Source organism: Myotis yumanensis, unplaced genomic scaffold (genome assembly GCF_028538775.1).
Source record: "Myotis yumanensis isolate MYYU_CA2020_CCGP unplaced genomic scaffold, mMyoYum1.0.hap1 SCAF_23, whole genome shotgun sequence".
Taxonomy (NCBI): domain Eukaryota; kingdom Metazoa; phylum Chordata; class Mammalia; order Chiroptera; family Vespertilionidae; genus Myotis; species Myotis yumanensis.
In genome coordinates, this window is record NW_027223774.1 from 7,155,268 (window position 1) to 7,172,815 (window position 17,548).

Here is a 17,548-nt window from a genome sequence, read left to right on the forward strand (position 1 = left end):
GCTGCCTCCTGTATGCTCCACACTGCGGATCCAGCTAGGGCGTAGGCATCCTCCCTGACTGTGAATGGAACCCTGACTTCCAGGTTCACATGTTTAAACTAGAGGCCCGGTAAACAAAATTCATGCACTCAGGGGGATCCCTCAGGCCAGCCTTTGCCCTCTCGCAGTCCAGGAGCCCTCCGGGGATGTCTGACTGACAAAAGTAAATAACACTTATATCCACAGAAAGAATTATACAGAAATGTTTGTACCAGCTTTATTAGAAATAACCAAGTATTTATTAAAATGGACAACATGATCGTGATATATTCAAAGATAAGAATATCTACCAGATCCCTAGCTGGTTTGGCTCTGAATAGAGCATAGGCCTGCAGACTAAAGGGTCCCTGGTTCAATTCTAGTCAAAGACACATACCTTAGTTAAAGACTCCTTCCCAGCCTGGTCACGGCTGATGCAGGAGGCAACCAATCGATGTGTTTCCTTCACATCAATGTTTCTCTCTGTCTTTCCCTCTCTCTTCCACTCTCCGAAAAAAATCAATGGAAAAATATCCTCAGGTGAGGATTAACAACAACAAAAAGAATATCTATGAAAAAAAAAAAGCCGAAACCGGTTTGGCTCAGTGGATAGAGTGTCGGCCTGCTGACTGAAAGGTCCCAGGTTCGATTCCGGTCAAGGGCATGTACCTGGGTTGTGGGCACATCCCCAATAGGAGATGTGCAGGAGGCAGCTGATCGATGTTTCTCTCTCATCGATGTTTCTAACTCTATCTCTCTCCCTTCCTGTCTGTAAAAAATCAATAAAATATATATTTTTAAAAAAATGAGTTACTAATATATCTTTAAAATGTCTCCAAGAATTCATGAAATAAAAATTAAAGTAGAAAAATAATTAGAAAAAGCGAAGTTCTCTATTAAAATGGAATGTAAATCCATGGTTACTAGGAAAGGTGTGAAGAACAGGGACAGATTAAACGAAGTCATGAAGTAACTACAGTCACAGATATGGTCAGTATTGAGTATAATGATTGTTTCAGTTTCATGCACATGTCAAGATTCATGAAACACTATACTTAACTCGTGCAATTTACTCATTATAGCTTTTCAAAAATGGTTCAAGATAAAACCAATGTACGTTCACCTATTTTGGAACAACAGGTTTTTCAACTCTATATTCAATCCATATTCTTCTGCCCTGTGTGGAAGAGTATCATCTCAGTGACAGAAAATGTAACGAACAATGAAGAACTTTCACCCAAACCCACTGGAATGTTGACTGGGTCACAAAAGCCACATCTCTGGCCTAAAGACAGCCTTTGTTTTACTCTTAGTTTTGCTGCCAGGGCACCAGTGGCTCTAGTGGGAACATCTAAGAGGATACAGGAAGCCATAAAACCTCTTGATTATAATCAATGACAATGACTGCTCCACAGAAGATAAACAAGCCTGGAGTCCCGGAGATTTGTGTATCCACGGCTCTTATATTCTTTTCCTCGAAAAAATTTCTCGGTGAAGGTTTAGATGAAGATCATTCCATCCAATGGGCTGCAGTCTGGTCCAACAAGAATTAGGTCAGTGATTCTGCAGTGAATGGGTCCCCCTCACTGTGATGGTCCTCCATCGAGTGCCCATCACCCATGCTATTGAAGACATTAGGCACATGGCCCTCTGCAACACCTGGGGAAAAGAATCCCTTCAAATGTCTTAGCATCCCTTGAGAACAAGAACAAAATTCACACTACTCCCAGACATACTTGAGGTTGTCACAGCTACCACCTCTGTGGAGTGATCTCTGTGTCTGAAAGCATCCAGCTTCACATGAGGATCAGAGAATCCAGTGTTTACTGGGAAATTATGGGCAACAATGTAAATTTAGCAAAAACTGCTGAGGTAATTTCTGTACCATAGTCTTCCCTCAAGGGCAAAAATGTTTGAGACCTCATAAAAGTTTTTCACCTCATCATACTTGGAGAACCATGATCTCCTTGTAAACTAACCCATAGAATCAATACAACACCCAACATTAAAGAAGTCTTAGGAAAAAGCCTTCAGTATTTTCCAAAGACAGAGACCTCAGACTGGCAGTTCTCCATTGATGACTTAGGTACTCAAGAAATTCATCATTAGCATCTAGGGAACATGTGTCCCTGAATATGGCAGTTCTTCTGGAACATTATGTTCACTGCGGCCAACAGTATTCAGTCCTATTTGGCAACTTATGACAGGGAAACAAGGAAAAACTAAGGGCTGAGGTATTCCTAATTTTCTTCATCAAATTAGACAAGAGATTTAGCTTCCCTGGGCACATGAGGATGGTGATTGATGGCATCTGTAGGGGCCTTATACATGGTTCAGGTGAAATACCTTCAGCAACAGAAATAGGAAGTGACATACACCTGATAACACGTCTCTGTATGTTTGAAAGTGCAACATATATACATATGGATCCAATAGAAATACTAACAAACACAAGTACAAAAACAGTTGGAGGACTTTACCTAATGTAGGTGATTAAATGTATGAGACATAATTCAGACTGAGACTTCACATATTTTCTTATAAAATTGTTAAGTCCTAACTAAGAAACTATATTTACTACACACCTAAGAAATTTTTCACAGTTGGACTCTTTTATGCAGAGGGAATTTACAAATTTGGCTGAGAGGTATCTCACATTAATTGCACTTATAATGGCTTTCTCTAGTATGAACTCTCAGATGATTCTGAAGACCTTTGATACTTGTAAAAGATTTCCCACATTCACTGCATTTGTCAGGCTTTTCTCTTGTGTGAACTCTCTGATGATATTGGAGACCACTGATACTTTGAAAAGACTTTTCACATTCAGTGCATTTATAAGGCTTTTCTCCTGTATGAAGTCTCTTATGTTTATGAAGGTCAGAGTGATTGCTAAAAGATTTCCCACATTCACTGCATTTATAAGGCTTCTCTCCTGTGTGAACTCTCTGATGACGACAAAGTTTACTGTTACAGATAAAAGATTTCCCACATTCATGGCATTTATAAGGCTTTTCTCCAGTGTGAACTCTCTGATGAATACGAAGATTGGTGCTGTTGGAAAAACATTTTCCACATTGATTGCACTCATAAGACCTTTCTCCAGTGTGAACTCTCTGGTGATAATGAAGTAAAGTGCTAGTGATAAAAGATTTCCCACAATCATTGCAGTGATAAGGCCTCTCTCCAGTGTGCACTCTCTGATGACGACGAAGATCACTGTTCCAGGTAAAAGATTTCCCACATTCACTGCATTGAAAAGGCTTTTCTCCTGTGTGAACTCTCTGATGACAGTGGAGACCACTGATTCTTGGAAAAGACTTTCCACATTCAGTGCATTTATAAGGCTTTTCTCCTGTATGAAGTCTCTTATGATAATGAAGGTGAGAGTAATATGTAAAACATTTTCCACATTCACTGCACGCATAAGGCCTTTCTCCAGTGTGAACTCTCTTATGAGAATGAAGGTTAGTGCTGGTGATAAAAGACTTCCCACAATCATTGCAGTGATAAGGCCTCTCTCCAGTGTGCATTCTCTGATGACGACGAAGTTTACTGTTCAAGGTAAAAGATTTCCCACATTCACTGCATTGAAAAGGCTTTTCTCCTGTGTGAACTCTCTGATGATAGTGGAGACCACTGATTCTTGGAAAAGACTTTCCACATTCAGTGCATTTATAAGGCTTTTCTCCTGTATGAAGTCTCTTATGATAATGAAGGTGAGAGTAACATGTAAAACATTTTCCACATTCACTGCACGCATAAGGCTTTTCTCCAGTATGAAGTCTCTGATGACGACGAAGGTTAGAGTTACTGGTAAGAGTTTTCCCACATTCACTGCATTGATAGTGTTTTTCTCCTGTGTGAACTCCCTGATGATATTGGAGACCAGTGCTACTTGTAAAAGACTTTCCACATTCACTGCATTTATATGGATTTTCTCCAGTGTGAACTCTCTTATGATGACAAAGGGCAGTGCTGCAGGTAAAAGATTTCCCACATTCACTGCATTTATAAGGCTTTTCTCCTGTATGAACGCTCTGATGATTGTGAAGGAGAGAGTTAGTTATAAAAGATTTTTCACATTCACTGCATTCATAAGGCTTTTCTCTTGTGTGAACTCTCTGATGAAAATGAATGGCAGTGTTTCTTTGAAACGTCATCCCACGTCTCGAAATAGCACTTGGACTGTCCCTGGTCTGAGTAGCCTTTAGGTGGAGATGTCCTAACCTTGTAAGGACACCCTGTCCAACCTCCTCACATGTGAAAAGATTCTGGGACACATTGAAATTGCAGCTGTTTGCAAGTGAATTCCTTTCCACACCCCTAATGAAAGTCTTCTCTCTAACATGCTGCTGGTGAAAGTTTGCATTGAAATAAAACCATTTTGCACACGATCCACACCTCAACGGTATCTGTCCGTATTGGGTGCCCTGTCCCTCCATCAAGTGGAAAATGTTTCCCAAGACTAGCCCACAACTGTCACAAGGATGGTTCTTCTGGGAAGACAAGGCTACCTTGGGATTCCTTGCCTGTGACACTCTTACAGTAACCTTCTGTTCAGTCAGTGCCTCCGCTTTCTTTGCTCTACAACAGCAACCTGAACAAAAGAAAATGAAGGTGAAGTACATGTTGACCTGATAAAATTAGAATATCTTCACCACAAATGTTTAGTTGTCATGACTAGGCCTGATGCCATAGAAAGATTTTGAAGATGAATGAGTTAGACTCTGAGGAAGATGCTATTATACATAACATGGCCCCAAAAGACAGTCGATGATGATAATCTCACCAAGTGAGGGAAAGAAGCACAAGATGGGACACAAAGAAGAAAGGAAGGCTCTACTCATTGTTCTTGCACAAACGGTTTCCTTAAGGACTTTACATGCTGGCCATGTGAGTCTGTGTAGAATAATTTAAAGCTGCTCAAAGCCATAAAAATTAATTGTATTAGAGCACATGATGTTGAACGTCAATAGTACAACAGGCTTGCACTATAAGGTACTGCAGGCATGGACCCACATTGGTATGCATTAAAGAGAGACCTGTGAAAGAGGCAGAGGTGCAATGTCCAGAGAGGTGAAGGTTATCCGTGGGCTGGGAATCTGAGTAGAAATGATCACGATTAATAACACATTGTATGCGGGAAACGTATTTATACGTTTTGTCCTTTTTTTCAAAATATTTTCAATACATCGGAATTTTTACATATTTTATTACTTTTATTTCAATTTCTAGTGAGTTTTTCAGTATTTGTCTGTTTAAAATTTAAGAAAAATAATTGAGTATACATTTTATAGTAAATCACAAAAAGTTTCATTGGAAAAAAATATGTAAAACTAAAGTTATCGTAATTTTACTGAACGTTGCCATTTGCGCAAAAAATTAGCAAAAATGACCCGCGCCACCTGTTAGCGCGCAATAAAAACTACCTGCAAACAATGTGTTAAAACTGAGTAGTTGGCAAAGTATCAACAATAAACACAAAATAGCATAACTGGGTGAGGAATGGGAAACTATAATAAAACAGAAAAGTTTTATGGTCAACACTGTGGTAGAACAACAAAGGACAAATGAGATCACAGGCAAAAGATCTATATGAGTGACATCAGCAAGATGGCAGGATCAGAGCTATGAGCATCTTCCCTATCCCACTGTAAGTAGACAGCGTTCCATGAACAAGGACCCCATAGGAAAATGGGAATAAGAGTACCAAGAAGACAAATAGTATTATAGACACAAATAAAGGAGAACTGTACAGAAAGGATGATTGGAAAAGAATGCATGAACAAAAATATTTGAAGACACAGAAAGTGAAAAAAAAGGGTCAGAGTTACCTCCAGCAACCACTGTGCGTCTGCAATCACCGACCATAATGGTCTGTTTTTCAAAAAAAATACTGGAAATTTTTGTGTTTAAAAACCACAGAATGCCTTGACCAGTATGACTCATTTGGTTGGAGCATCGTCCTGTGTACCAAAGGGTCAAGGATTCAATTCCCAAACAAGGCACATATCAGCATGTGGGTTCCATTTCCAGTTAGCTTGTGTGCTGAAGTCAGCCGAATGATGTTTCTCCCTCACACTGATGTTTCTCTCTCTCGCTCTCTGTCTCTCTCTCTTTCCATCTCTTTTCCACTCTATCTGAAATCAATAATAAATAAATAGAAAAGAATATCAAGGTAGCCAAACATAAAAAAGAACTCAAAAAAGTGTAGACACAGCCCTGACCTGTTTGGCTCAGTGGATGGAGCATCAAACTGTGGACTCCAGGGTCCCAGGTTAGATTCCAGTCAAGGGCATGTACCTTGGTTGCGGGCACATCCCTGGTGGGGCGTGTGCAGGAGGCAGCTGGTCAATGTTTCTGACTCTCTATCCCTCTCCCTTCCTCTCTGTAAAAGTCAATAAAATATATTTTTTAAAAAGTTTTAAAAAAAGTCTAGAGACAAAGTAAATAAGAAGACAACTTATCAAAAATCATGTAAAAAAATTCAGAAAATGCAAATCTAAGAGGAAATTTTATATGGATAAATGACTACATTATGAAAAAAGATCTCAAAAGACCTAACCTGCCATCTCAGGAATCTAGAAACAAAACAAGAAAGTAAAACAAAAGGTAGGAAAGGAATGAAACTATAAATATTTGAACAAGCATCAATAAAAGGGACATAAGACAAAATAAAAGAACACCCAACAGGTACTTTTCTAAAAAATACAAAAATTGGCAAATCTTGAGCTAGAATAAAGCAAATAAACACACAAACAAAAATAAGCCTCAAAGAAATGAAGAAAGAAGTGAAAGATAAACATTACACGTGACACTATGAACCACAAAGCTTCGTGATAGATGTTGATGATAGGAGCCAAGATTACCCTCCAGAGAGAAATTTGTCAAGATCCCATATGAGCTTCTGAAATTAATAAACAAATTTAGAGCCCTGACCAGGTAGCTCTCTTGTTGAGTGTGTGGTCCTGATGCACCACGGCTGTGGGTTTGATCCCCCATCAGGGCACATGTAGGGGACAGTTAATAAATGCTTAGATGGGTAGAACAGCAGATCAATGTTTCCTACTCTTTCTCTGTCTCCCTTCCTGTCTCTAAAATCAATAAATAAAGGCTGCCCAATACGGCTCAGTGATTGAGCATTGCATCGACCTATAACATAGGCGATCACAATTCCATTCCTTGTCAGGGGACATGCACAGGTTTCCAGCCCAATGTCCAGTTGGGGTGTGCAGGAAGCACCTGATCAATGACTCTCTCTCATTATTCATGTTCTATCGCTGTCTCCTTCTTTTCCTCTCTGAAATCAATAAAATATATTTTTAAAATTAATTAATTAAAGAATAAATAAATAGCCATGGCCGGTGTCACTCAGTGCTGAGAGTGCCTGCGTATACACTGGAAGGCCATGAGTTCAATTCCCAATAAGATGCAGGTATGTGAGTTTCAGGTTCTATCACCCCTCTTAGTGGGGGCACATGTGGGAGGCAACCAATCAATGCTTCTCTCTCTCTCTCTCAGCCTCTCCTCTCTCTGCCTCTCCCTTTCTCTCTCTCTCTCTAAGGAAAAAAAATCACTGCAAAAAATATTCTCACTATTTAGATGAAGATAAAAGAAGAATAAAAAATTGAGTTCAGAAAAGTTACAGAAAGATCCAAGATGGCGGTGTAGCAAAGGCCTATACTCGCTGCCTCCCACAACCACATCAAAATTACAACTAAAATACAGAACAACCATCCGCCAGAACCGCTGGAAAGCTGGCTGAATGGAAGTCTTAGAACTAGATAAGTGGTAGAAAGTAAAGAGGCTTGGAAGGTGCTGGTCCTGTACCGATGTGGGCCACTTTTTTAATTGGGAGGGAGGTCGTCTCTGCAGAGGTCACCTGGAGGAGCAAGGGGTCCCAGTACCACACAAGACACCCAGCACAGGGTCCCAGAGGTGGGGAAAAAATGTCCCTACTGGCAGTAAGAAATACAGGCTATAAAAACCAGTGCGGACTGGGCCTGCATGACACAGACGCTGCAGGAGACCCAGCTGCTGCTCTTACAATGCCAGCAGCACAAACTGAACTTACAAGCTCCGGCTTCTTCTGACCTCCAGGGCCTGGCCAGCCTCGGGGGGTGGGGCGGATCAAGACACCTATGAGGAGAAACTGGACTGACTGGCAACAGTGGCAGGAATTCAGGGCGGCTTTCTCCCAGACTGAGGTGCTCGCAGAGGTCATTAGACCTATGCTGGGACATCCTAGGTCTCAGGTCTGTCTGACAACCATTTCTGTTTGCTCCGCCCTGGTGATTCTCTGAGACCTCACCCCATCCAATTTACAACCCCACCCAAGCTGTGTGCAACAGCTTTGGTATAAATGGCCTGTCCTTGCTCAAGTAAAACCTGTCAAACAAGTTGTAGTTAGGTCAGGGAGCCCCAAGCCTATCAATAAAGGGCCAAGATGTGGCACCAGCACTAGCCTTCCTTGCTTCACAGCTGAGCTTCTTGGGGGCACTTCCAAACCTGATACAAAGAGGAGAATCTGCAGATCTCTCTGTAGATCTTGCTCAGTGGCTCCAGGTAGAGGCTGACTTTACACCTCCTTGGAGACTTAAGAGCCAGTGTACCCAGTGGTCAGGTTCATACCATACCAGCTTACAACACTTCAAATCTATAAGCGCCACAGTCAAGGGGAAGACTCACTGAGCACCAAAAGCCCCACTGAAGCCAGTTCTGCTCCACAGGGGTGTCTCCTGCACAGCAGATCTCCCAATGTAGTCACAGTGACCCCCATAGATGCTAAAATCCTCAACATAATTCTGGCAAATAGAATCCAGCATTACATTAGAAAGATCATACAGCATGACCAAGTGGGATTTATTCTGGGGATGAATGCATGAGATACAATACCTGCAAATCAATAAATATGATATATCATATGAACAAACAGAAAGAGAAAAATCACATAATCATACTAATTGACACAGAAAAAAGCATTTGACAAAAATCCAACACCCTTTCTTGATAATAAAAACTCTCAGCAAAGTGAGGGTACAGGGGTCTACCTCAACATAATAAAAGCCTTATATATATTACAAACCTACAGCTAACATCATAGTCAACAGGCAAAAGCTAATATCATTTTCTCTAAGAACAGGAACAAGACAGGAATGCCCACCTTAAACATCCCTGTTTGATATACTGGAGTGCTAGCCATAGCGATCAGACAAGAAGAAGAAATGAAAGGCATCCAAATTGGAAAAGAAGAAGTAAAACTGTCATTATGACAGTTTTCGTGAAAAACTACTAAATATAATAAATGCATTCAGCAATGTAGCAGGATACAAAATTAACACCCAGAAATCTATGGCTTTTTTATACACCAATAATGAACTCACAGAAAGACAAACAAACAATTATATCTACCACTGCAACAAAAATACTAAGATACGTAGGAAGAAACTTAACTAAGGAGGTAATAGACCTGTACTCCGAAAACTACAGGAAATTGAAAAAAGAGATAGAAGACATTAAACAAATGGAAAAATATACCGTGTTAATGTATTGTTAAAATCAATATTTTAAAATGTCCATACTACCCAAAGCAATCTATATATTCCATGCAATCCCCATTAAGATACCAACAGCATATTTCAGAGACCTATAATAAACTCTCAAAAATTCATATGGAATTTAAAAAAAAATAGTCGAAGCAATCTTGAGAAAGACGAACAAAGCTGGTACTGGCACAACAAGAGACATATAGAACACGGCAACAAAACAGAGAACCCAGAAATCGACCCAAGACATTTTGCTCACTATGTGACAAAGGAGGGAACAGCACACAATGGAGTCAAGACAGTCTCTTCAATAAATAGTGCTGGAAAATAGGACAGATACATGCAAAAAAATGAAACTAGACCACCAACTTATACCATACATAAAAATAAACTCAAAATGGATAAATGACTTAAACCTAAGATATGAAACTGTAAAAATCTTAGAAGTATCCACAGGCAGCAAAATAACAGACATATGTCCTAGCAATATCTTTATTGATACAGCTCTGAGGGCAATGTAAAGTAAGGAAAAAATAAACAAATGGCACTACATCAAAATAAAAAGCTTCTGCACAGCAAAAGAAACCATCAACAAAACAACAAGAAAGCCCACTGCATGGGAGAACATATTTGCCAATTACATTTCAGATAAGGGTTTCAACTCCAAAATTTACACAGAACTCATACAACTTAACAAAAGGAAGATAAACAATCCAGTCAAAAAATGGGCAAAGGACCTAAATAGACACTTTTCGAAAGAGGACATACAGAAGGCCGAGAGAAATATAAAAACATGCTCAAAGTCACTAATCATCCGAGAGATGCAAATCAAAACAACAATGCGGTATCATCTCACACCTGTCAGAATGGCTACTATCAACAAATCAACAAACAACTGCTGGTGAGGATGGTGAGAAAAAGGAACCCTCATGCACTGCTGCTGGGAATGCAGACAAGTGCAGCCACTTGGAAGACAGTATGAAGTTTCCTCAAAAAGTTAAAAATGGAACTCCCCTGTGATCCAATAATCCCACTTCTAGGACTATATCCCAAGAAACCAGAAATACCGATCAGAAAGGGTATATGGACCCCTATGTTCATAGCAGAACAATTTACAATAGCTAAGATTTAGAAACATCCTAAGTGCCCATCAGCTGACGAGTGCATTAAAAAACTGGTACAGCTACACAATGGAGTACTATGCTGCTGTGAAAAAGAAGGAACTCTTACCATTTGCAACAGCATGGATGGACATGGAGAGCATTATGCTAAGCGAAATAAGCCAGTCGGAGAAAGATAAATATCACATGATCTCACTTATTTGTGATCAATGTGGGGAAAAGGAGGCATATGTACTGCAATAGGTAATACTTTAAACAATACAGAATTTTTAAAAAAGAAATACGTTGAAAATATCCATAGTACACAACGCAGTCCATAGTACAGAATAAATGCAATCCTGAGGATAATTCCTATGTTATTTTACAAAGAAATGAAAATAGAATCTTGAAATGTATGGAATTAAAAAACTCGAACAGCAAAGGAAATCTTGAACGAAAACAAAGCTGGTGGTATCACACTTTCTGACTTCAATTTATTACAAAGGGAAAGCAAGCGCCCTGTCTGGTTTGGCTCAGTGGACAGAGCACCAGTCTGGGAACTGAAAGGTCCCAGGTTCGATTCCAGTCAAGGGCACATGCCCAGGTTGTGGGCTCGGCCCCCAGTGGAGGACTTGCAGGAGGCAGCTGATCCATGATTCTCTCTCATCATGGATGTTTCGATCTCTCTCTCCCTCTTCCTTCCTCTCTGAAATCAATAAAAATATATTTAGAAAAAAAAAGAGAGAGAGAAAGCAAGCAAACAGTGTGTTGCAGGAGAAACATAGACACATATATCAACAGAACAGAACAGAAAACAGAAATAAAACCAGGCACATACTTTCAAGTAATTTCTAAGAAAGCTGAAAGTCACAGAAGAAAGCAAAGACAGTTTCTTCAATGAATGGTGCTGCTAAAAATCAGGATTTTCTGAATGTGACACCAACCACCAGAAAAAATAGAAAACATAAACAGTCCAGATTGCAATAAATAAAGAAAAAAAGCTTCTTCACAGCACAACAGCAATAATGAAATGAAAGGAAATCTAGAGAACAGAAGGAAATACTCCCAAATCATATGAAGGAATAGCTTGGAGAGATTGTGGATTCAGTTCTGATCAGCACAATAAAGAGAACATTGCAATATAGACAGAAATTCACACAAATAGGTATAGTTCCCAAGGAATAATAAAGGTATGTTAATACCATTCTGCAAGCTAATAACAATGCAATGACTGTCTGAAAAGCAAACTCTATATAATTTCATTAAAAATACTTTATTTCTGCCCTAACTGGTTTGGCTCAGCAGATAGAGCGTTGGACTGAAGACTGAGGGGTCCCGAGTTTGATTCCGGTCAAGGGCATGTACCTGGGTTGTGGGCACATTACTAGTGGGGGGTGTGCTGGAGGCAGCTGATCGATGTTTCTAACTCATCAATGTTTCTAACTCTCTATCCCTCTCCTTTCCTATCTGTGAAAAATCAATAAAATATATTTAAAAAAACCTCCCTTCTTCTCTGTAAAAAAAATAAATTGAATATATTTTTAAAAAATAAATAAAGTATTTTTTTAAAATATATTTTACTGATTTTTTACAGAGAGGAAAGGAGAGGGATAGAGTTAGAAACATTGATGAGAGAGAAACATCAATCAGCTGCCTCCTGCACACCCCCCCCTAGTGATGTGCCCAGAACCAAGGTACATGCCCTTGACCGGAATCAAACCTGGGACCCCTCAGTCCGCAGTCCGACGCTCTATCCACTGAGCCAAACCAGTCAGGGGAAAAAATACTTTATTTCTAAGCAGTTGTAACAAGCATCTGAGCTTGCTAGAAACATGGTGGGAGTAGACCTGCTGAATGCAGGGTTGCCAAAAACATGGAATTTGTAGAAAAGCAGGTGTGGGGGACTAATATTTGCAAAGGACAATTAAGCACATGCAAAAATATGTGTTCCTGTATGTCATAAGCAATTAGTATATAAAATATACAAGGTAGTCATAAGAATGTTTAACCAAAAAATACACTTAGTAAATAGGATAAGGAAGTAGAGACAATTCTTCGAAAACTATGTACAAATGACCAACAGGAATATAGAAAAAGCTTTCCTCACTGATCAAAGTGGAATCCCTTAGGCTTCTTGCAACATTACCAACCACAAGTCCTTCCCTGTGAATTTAGTACAGAGGGGAGTATTGGGACTTCAGGAATAGAAGGGAGCAGCAGAAACAGACCAACCCTCCCCAGGACAGCAACTACCCAGGAAACTGGAATAATTAAGCAGTACCACAGTCTACATGGGAGGACAGAGCACACCCTGGGGGATGGGGCCTGGGAAATAGAAAAGCCAAGTGCAGTTCACTGGTGAGAGTGAGGGTCTTACCCAGGGAAGATAGAAGTTCAAAGTTCTCCAGCATCACATTCAGGTACAGCTGTCTCTGACCCTCATCAAGGAGGCTCCATTCCTCCCTGGAGAAGTACAGGGCAATGTCCTCAAAGGTCACGCCAACCTGTCAGGATGGAGACAATTGAAAGCAGAGCTGTCTCTTTGAGAACCTGCCATCCTACTCCTTACACACCTTCCCCCCCTCAACCTCCTCCAGGGCATCCGGTTACTGTGGACACCAAGACCTAACGCCAGTGGAGGCTGCTCTCTCATCACAGTCCCATTACTCACTATATGGCCCGCAGCAGAGCAGCCTGATTGGGTTGGAAAGTTTGGAGGAAGGGAGGGGAGCAAGCAATGCCATTTAAGGTCTGGGCGATGCCTGCAGGGCCCCAGCCTTCCTGCCAAGCAACACCACTGCAGTCTCCTAGATCCTGCCTCCAATACAAAGCCAAGCGTTGGTTTATGCTTCACCTTTAAGTCCCCACAGCTGATCCCGAGGACCATCAGCTCACACTTCCTCCAGATGTGCTCACCACTGGGTAATGTTCATCCCCTTCCCATGTTCAGACCCCAGGTTCACTCCCTCAGCTCTGCCCACTTCCGGCTCCAATGCCACTGGATCTCGCTGGACTCACCCATGAACCTGGCATATGGCGTGTAGAGAGCTTGTAGTCCAGCCGGATCCAGGACCACCCCAGGCCCCTGACGGACCCACAGCCGGGAAAGCCCCGAATGAGGCTGTGCCGTCCTCCCTGCAGCCTCTGCTCTTTCCGTCAATACTCACAGCCACATCCTCAGGGACCTTCAGATGCAAGTCACCCCCGTCCGCTCTGCCCTGCACTTGCTGTGTCCTCAGAAGCCACAACAGTCCTCTCTCCCCTCCACCTTCCTCACGGTCCTCCACGCGGGACTGAGCTGCAGGACGGGACAGGCGCCCTCCCCAGGCTGTGGTGTCTGTGTGAGGAGGCGGTGAGGGCCTGGGGGACTCGAACTCACCTCAGCCCGTCTCCTCAGCGGGGGCGCCGCCATTGCGCTCTGTGAGCTGAGCGGGGCGGAAGCGGCGGGAGTAGAAGCCGCTGCAGGAATGGCGGTCCCTGTCTCGGCCCTGGCGTGGGTCCGGGTGGCCTCTCGATGCTCCAATCCCACGTGTGAACTGTGAGCACCACTGCGGCCTCTCACCATTAGCTGTGAGGCGGGGAACACCACTCTCGAGCCTTCTCCAGGGGACTCTGCACCCAGAAATGCCTCACCGCCTGAAACAAAAACCTGTGAAGACAAAATCCCGCCAAGAGCACGACCAGTCCCGCCCTACGGAAGCAGCCAACCGGAAATGCCTTCTCTGAGCCCCCATTGGTTCAGCCTGATGGCATTCAATGCTTCGTCTTGTGGGTAACGTAGTTTCTAGGCTCCAAGGCCAGGAACCTGTTACAAGAGTGGATTTAGGGGCAAATAGCCCCAAAACACACCAAGTAAACTAGGTGTCCTCTAGCGCTTTCATGAGAGGTGATTTCTAGAGCAAGTTTGTTTCTCGTGCACCTGCTTGGCTTCCTTTAGCTGATAGTTTTGCATATCTTTCTTCAGTACCAGCTCTTTCTGAATGGCAGGCGTTGTTTCTTCATTCAGAGCATTTGGCATGTGTCTCCTTCAGGACTTATGTAGCTGGGGAAGGTTGCTCAAGTCTCGAGCTGGCTCTAACCTGCTTCCATTGAATCCATTATACAAAGTTAATGCCAAAAAATAGACACTCATACATAAGACCATCTGCTTCTGATGTCATCTGAAGTATCACCTCTGCCTGGACTGCAGTGAGGATAAGATGGCCAAGAGACAAGTGAAAAAATGCTCCAAGTGACTGATCATCAGAGAGATGCAAATTAAAGCAACAATTAGGTATCACTTCACCACTTTCAGAATGGCTGCCATCAACAAACCAACAAAGGACAAGTGCTGGCAAGGATGTGGAAAAAAGGCACCCCTAGTTCACTGCTGGTGGGAATGCAAACTGGTGTAGCCATTATGGAAATCAGTATGGAGTTTTCACAAAAAATTTAGTATGGAACTGCCACTTAATTCAGCGATTCCACATCTAGGAATATAGCCTAAGAAACCTGAAACAATCATATAGAAAGTATGCACCCCTATGTTCATAGCAGCACAATTTACTATAGCAAAGGTCTGGAAACTGCCCAAGTGCCCATCAATAGATGGGTGGATAGAAAACTGTGGTACATTGATACCATGGAATACTATGCAGCAGTGAAAAATGAAGACTCTCTTACCCTTTCACACAGCATGTAGGGACCTGGAGACATCATGCTAAGTCAGTCAGAGAAAGACAAGTATCACTTCATATCACTCATCTATGGAATCTAATTAACAAAAAACTGATGAGTGGAGTGAATTCAGGGACATGGAAGCATGGAATTGACTATGGAATCTCAGAGGGTAAGTGGGGAAGGGTGAAAAAAAAATCCTCAGGTGAGGATTAAACACACATGCACACAAACAATAAAAACAGAGTCAGCTGAGACTCGACCATTCTCTCCTGGTCTCTGAACGCAACTGGAAAGCTCTAGCTTGCTGGGTTCTGGGTCTGCTCTACATTTGTGTTTATAAATCTGTCTTCTGTCCGTTGAGTCCCTGGAAATGCTGATACCCCTCCATGGAACCTTCTCCTGCTTCACATGAGTGAACTGCTTTTGGTGTAGTTGTAAGGAATGTCCAAACCTGTGGAGAATTTTTATAAGTTTATCTGACCCAAGTAGGTGACATTTGACAGGATGGAAAATAACAACAGTTTGAGTAATACGCGGGAGAATGGCAGTTTTGCACCTTTTTTATACGTTAGATTCTAAGGAGTAGATATAAGGGGGTTAAATAAAATTGACCTTTGCAACACACAGACACACACACACACACACACTCACTCTCACAGGTAGGACATAACTACCCCTGAGACTCACATTTACTTAGAATTTTTTAACTTCAAATCATCCTATATGGTTCCTTTTGGCCTCTGAGTTTGTAAGATTCACCATGCCATGCCAGGCTCCCTGAGCTTGCTAAGTTTAGTATCTGCCATCATTTTTGTCCATACCGGGGTTAGAACCTGTGGGTTGAGGAGAAAATTCAATGAGTGGTTTATTCATTCTGGGACCCATTGCTGACGTCCTTCAGAACACAATGCTCCTACTATTGCTAGTGTCACTTTATTTGGTCTCCCTGAAGTAGTCACTCTTTAGGTCAATAGAGCCTTAGGTTCTACATGTGGTCGAGGCATTTGTAAGGACAAGAAACAGATCTGTTTCTTTGCTGTGGCCTTCCACAATTTATGAGAAGCACTTGCTAATTAAACCCCAAGATTGTTGGCTCCTCTGATTCAAACAGCTCCTCTGAATAAACTGCTGAACAAGATTAGCTACTTTCAAGGCTAAATTCTTACATACCCCTCCTTCCTGCTGTTGTCACGCCTCAGGGATAATCTGCACCAAGGGGTCTCTAGTTAATAGAAAGTTTCCTTCCCTCCACCTCTTCAAGCAAGCCTCTTTTGAACTCTTCATAACTTTTTCTCTAGTCATATTTTATAGGCTTGGGAAAAATACTGATAAGACACCTCCCTATACATCTGCCAGACTGTCTCCTGGAAAGCAAACTGTAATTTTTTTTAAAGACAGCCCCTCATATCTACTCAACTTCAGCAAAGCCCCAGGCCCCTGCATTCCTTCTCTCTTAGAGCCACTGATGAAAAGCAGAACCCAGCCTTTCTCCCTTGCCCTGTATTGACAACCAATACTTGGCCCTTTCTTCTCTTGGAGAGGAAAACAGACTTCCTCCCAGCACGGCTTCTTTTAGGTGTAAATTCTTCCACAGCCCGCACCACCTGCCAAACCCTAGCAGTGTTCCTTTTTTCTAAGGAGTTAAATGGGTGAAAATGAGGGAAATGACATTGTAGAGGCAAAATAATATTTCCTTCTTGTTTTCTAGGCTCTTTGGTCGGCCTCGTAATTACATTGATACAATACAGGTTAACAGGGGAAAACAATCAACAAGTTATTAACATTTATAGCGCCCATATACATGGAAACGACTCAGAAAAACAGAAACTGGCCAAAATGGCAAACACCATCATCTGAAAAGTCACCTTCACCTACAGTCAAAAAATATTGTGTGTGGAGAGTCAGTTAGGGTGGACTGTCAGGAAAAGCACAGTAAGGACCTCAGTTTTGGCCCAGTGTGCTGTGCACTGCGGTGAGGGCTTGTACTCAAAGGGACTCTGTTCCAACCCAAAGACCGAGGGTGTAGACACAGGAGGCTGGGAAGGAGGACGGGGGCCCAGAACATGATCCGGGCTGCAGGGAAAGCATGGTGAGAGCCATTGTCTCATTCAGCCCGTAGGGATATACAGGATGGAATCACATGGCAGTGGCTCCTATGCATGAACAGGAGGTGAGCACCCGTCTAATGAGACCAGGATCATGTAGGACTCCAGCATCACTTCC

General features: G+C 42.0%; 1 protein-coding gene across 1 annotated transcript; it reads right to left on the bottom strand.

The window, feature by feature from the left end:
• Positions 1 to 268: 268 nt before the first annotated feature.
• LOC138999674 (zinc finger protein 665-like) lies at positions 269 to 13,089 on the bottom strand. Its single transcript, XM_070401862.1, has 2 exons — positions 13,044 to 13,089; positions 269 to 4,618 (listed from the first exon to the last, which is right to left on the bottom strand). The coding sequence occupies exons 1-2, from the start codon at positions 13,075 to 13,077 to the stop codon at positions 2,676 to 2,678; spliced, it is 1,977 nt and encodes a 658-aa protein (XP_070257963.1). The 5' UTR covers positions 13,078 to 13,089; the 3' UTR covers positions 269 to 2,675.
• Positions 13,090 to 17,548: the final 4,459 nt, after the last annotated feature.

Excerpts from the sequence above, each read along its gene's own strand:
- LOC138999674 (XM_070401862.1), bottom strand. The coding sequence starts at position 13,077 with ATGCTGGAGAACTTTGAACTTCTATCTTCCCTGG. Across the intron at positions 4,619-13,043 it reads TGAACTTCTATCTTCCCTGG|GTTGCTGTTGTAGAGCAAAG; the intron begins GTAAGACCCTCA and ends TCTTTTGTTCAG.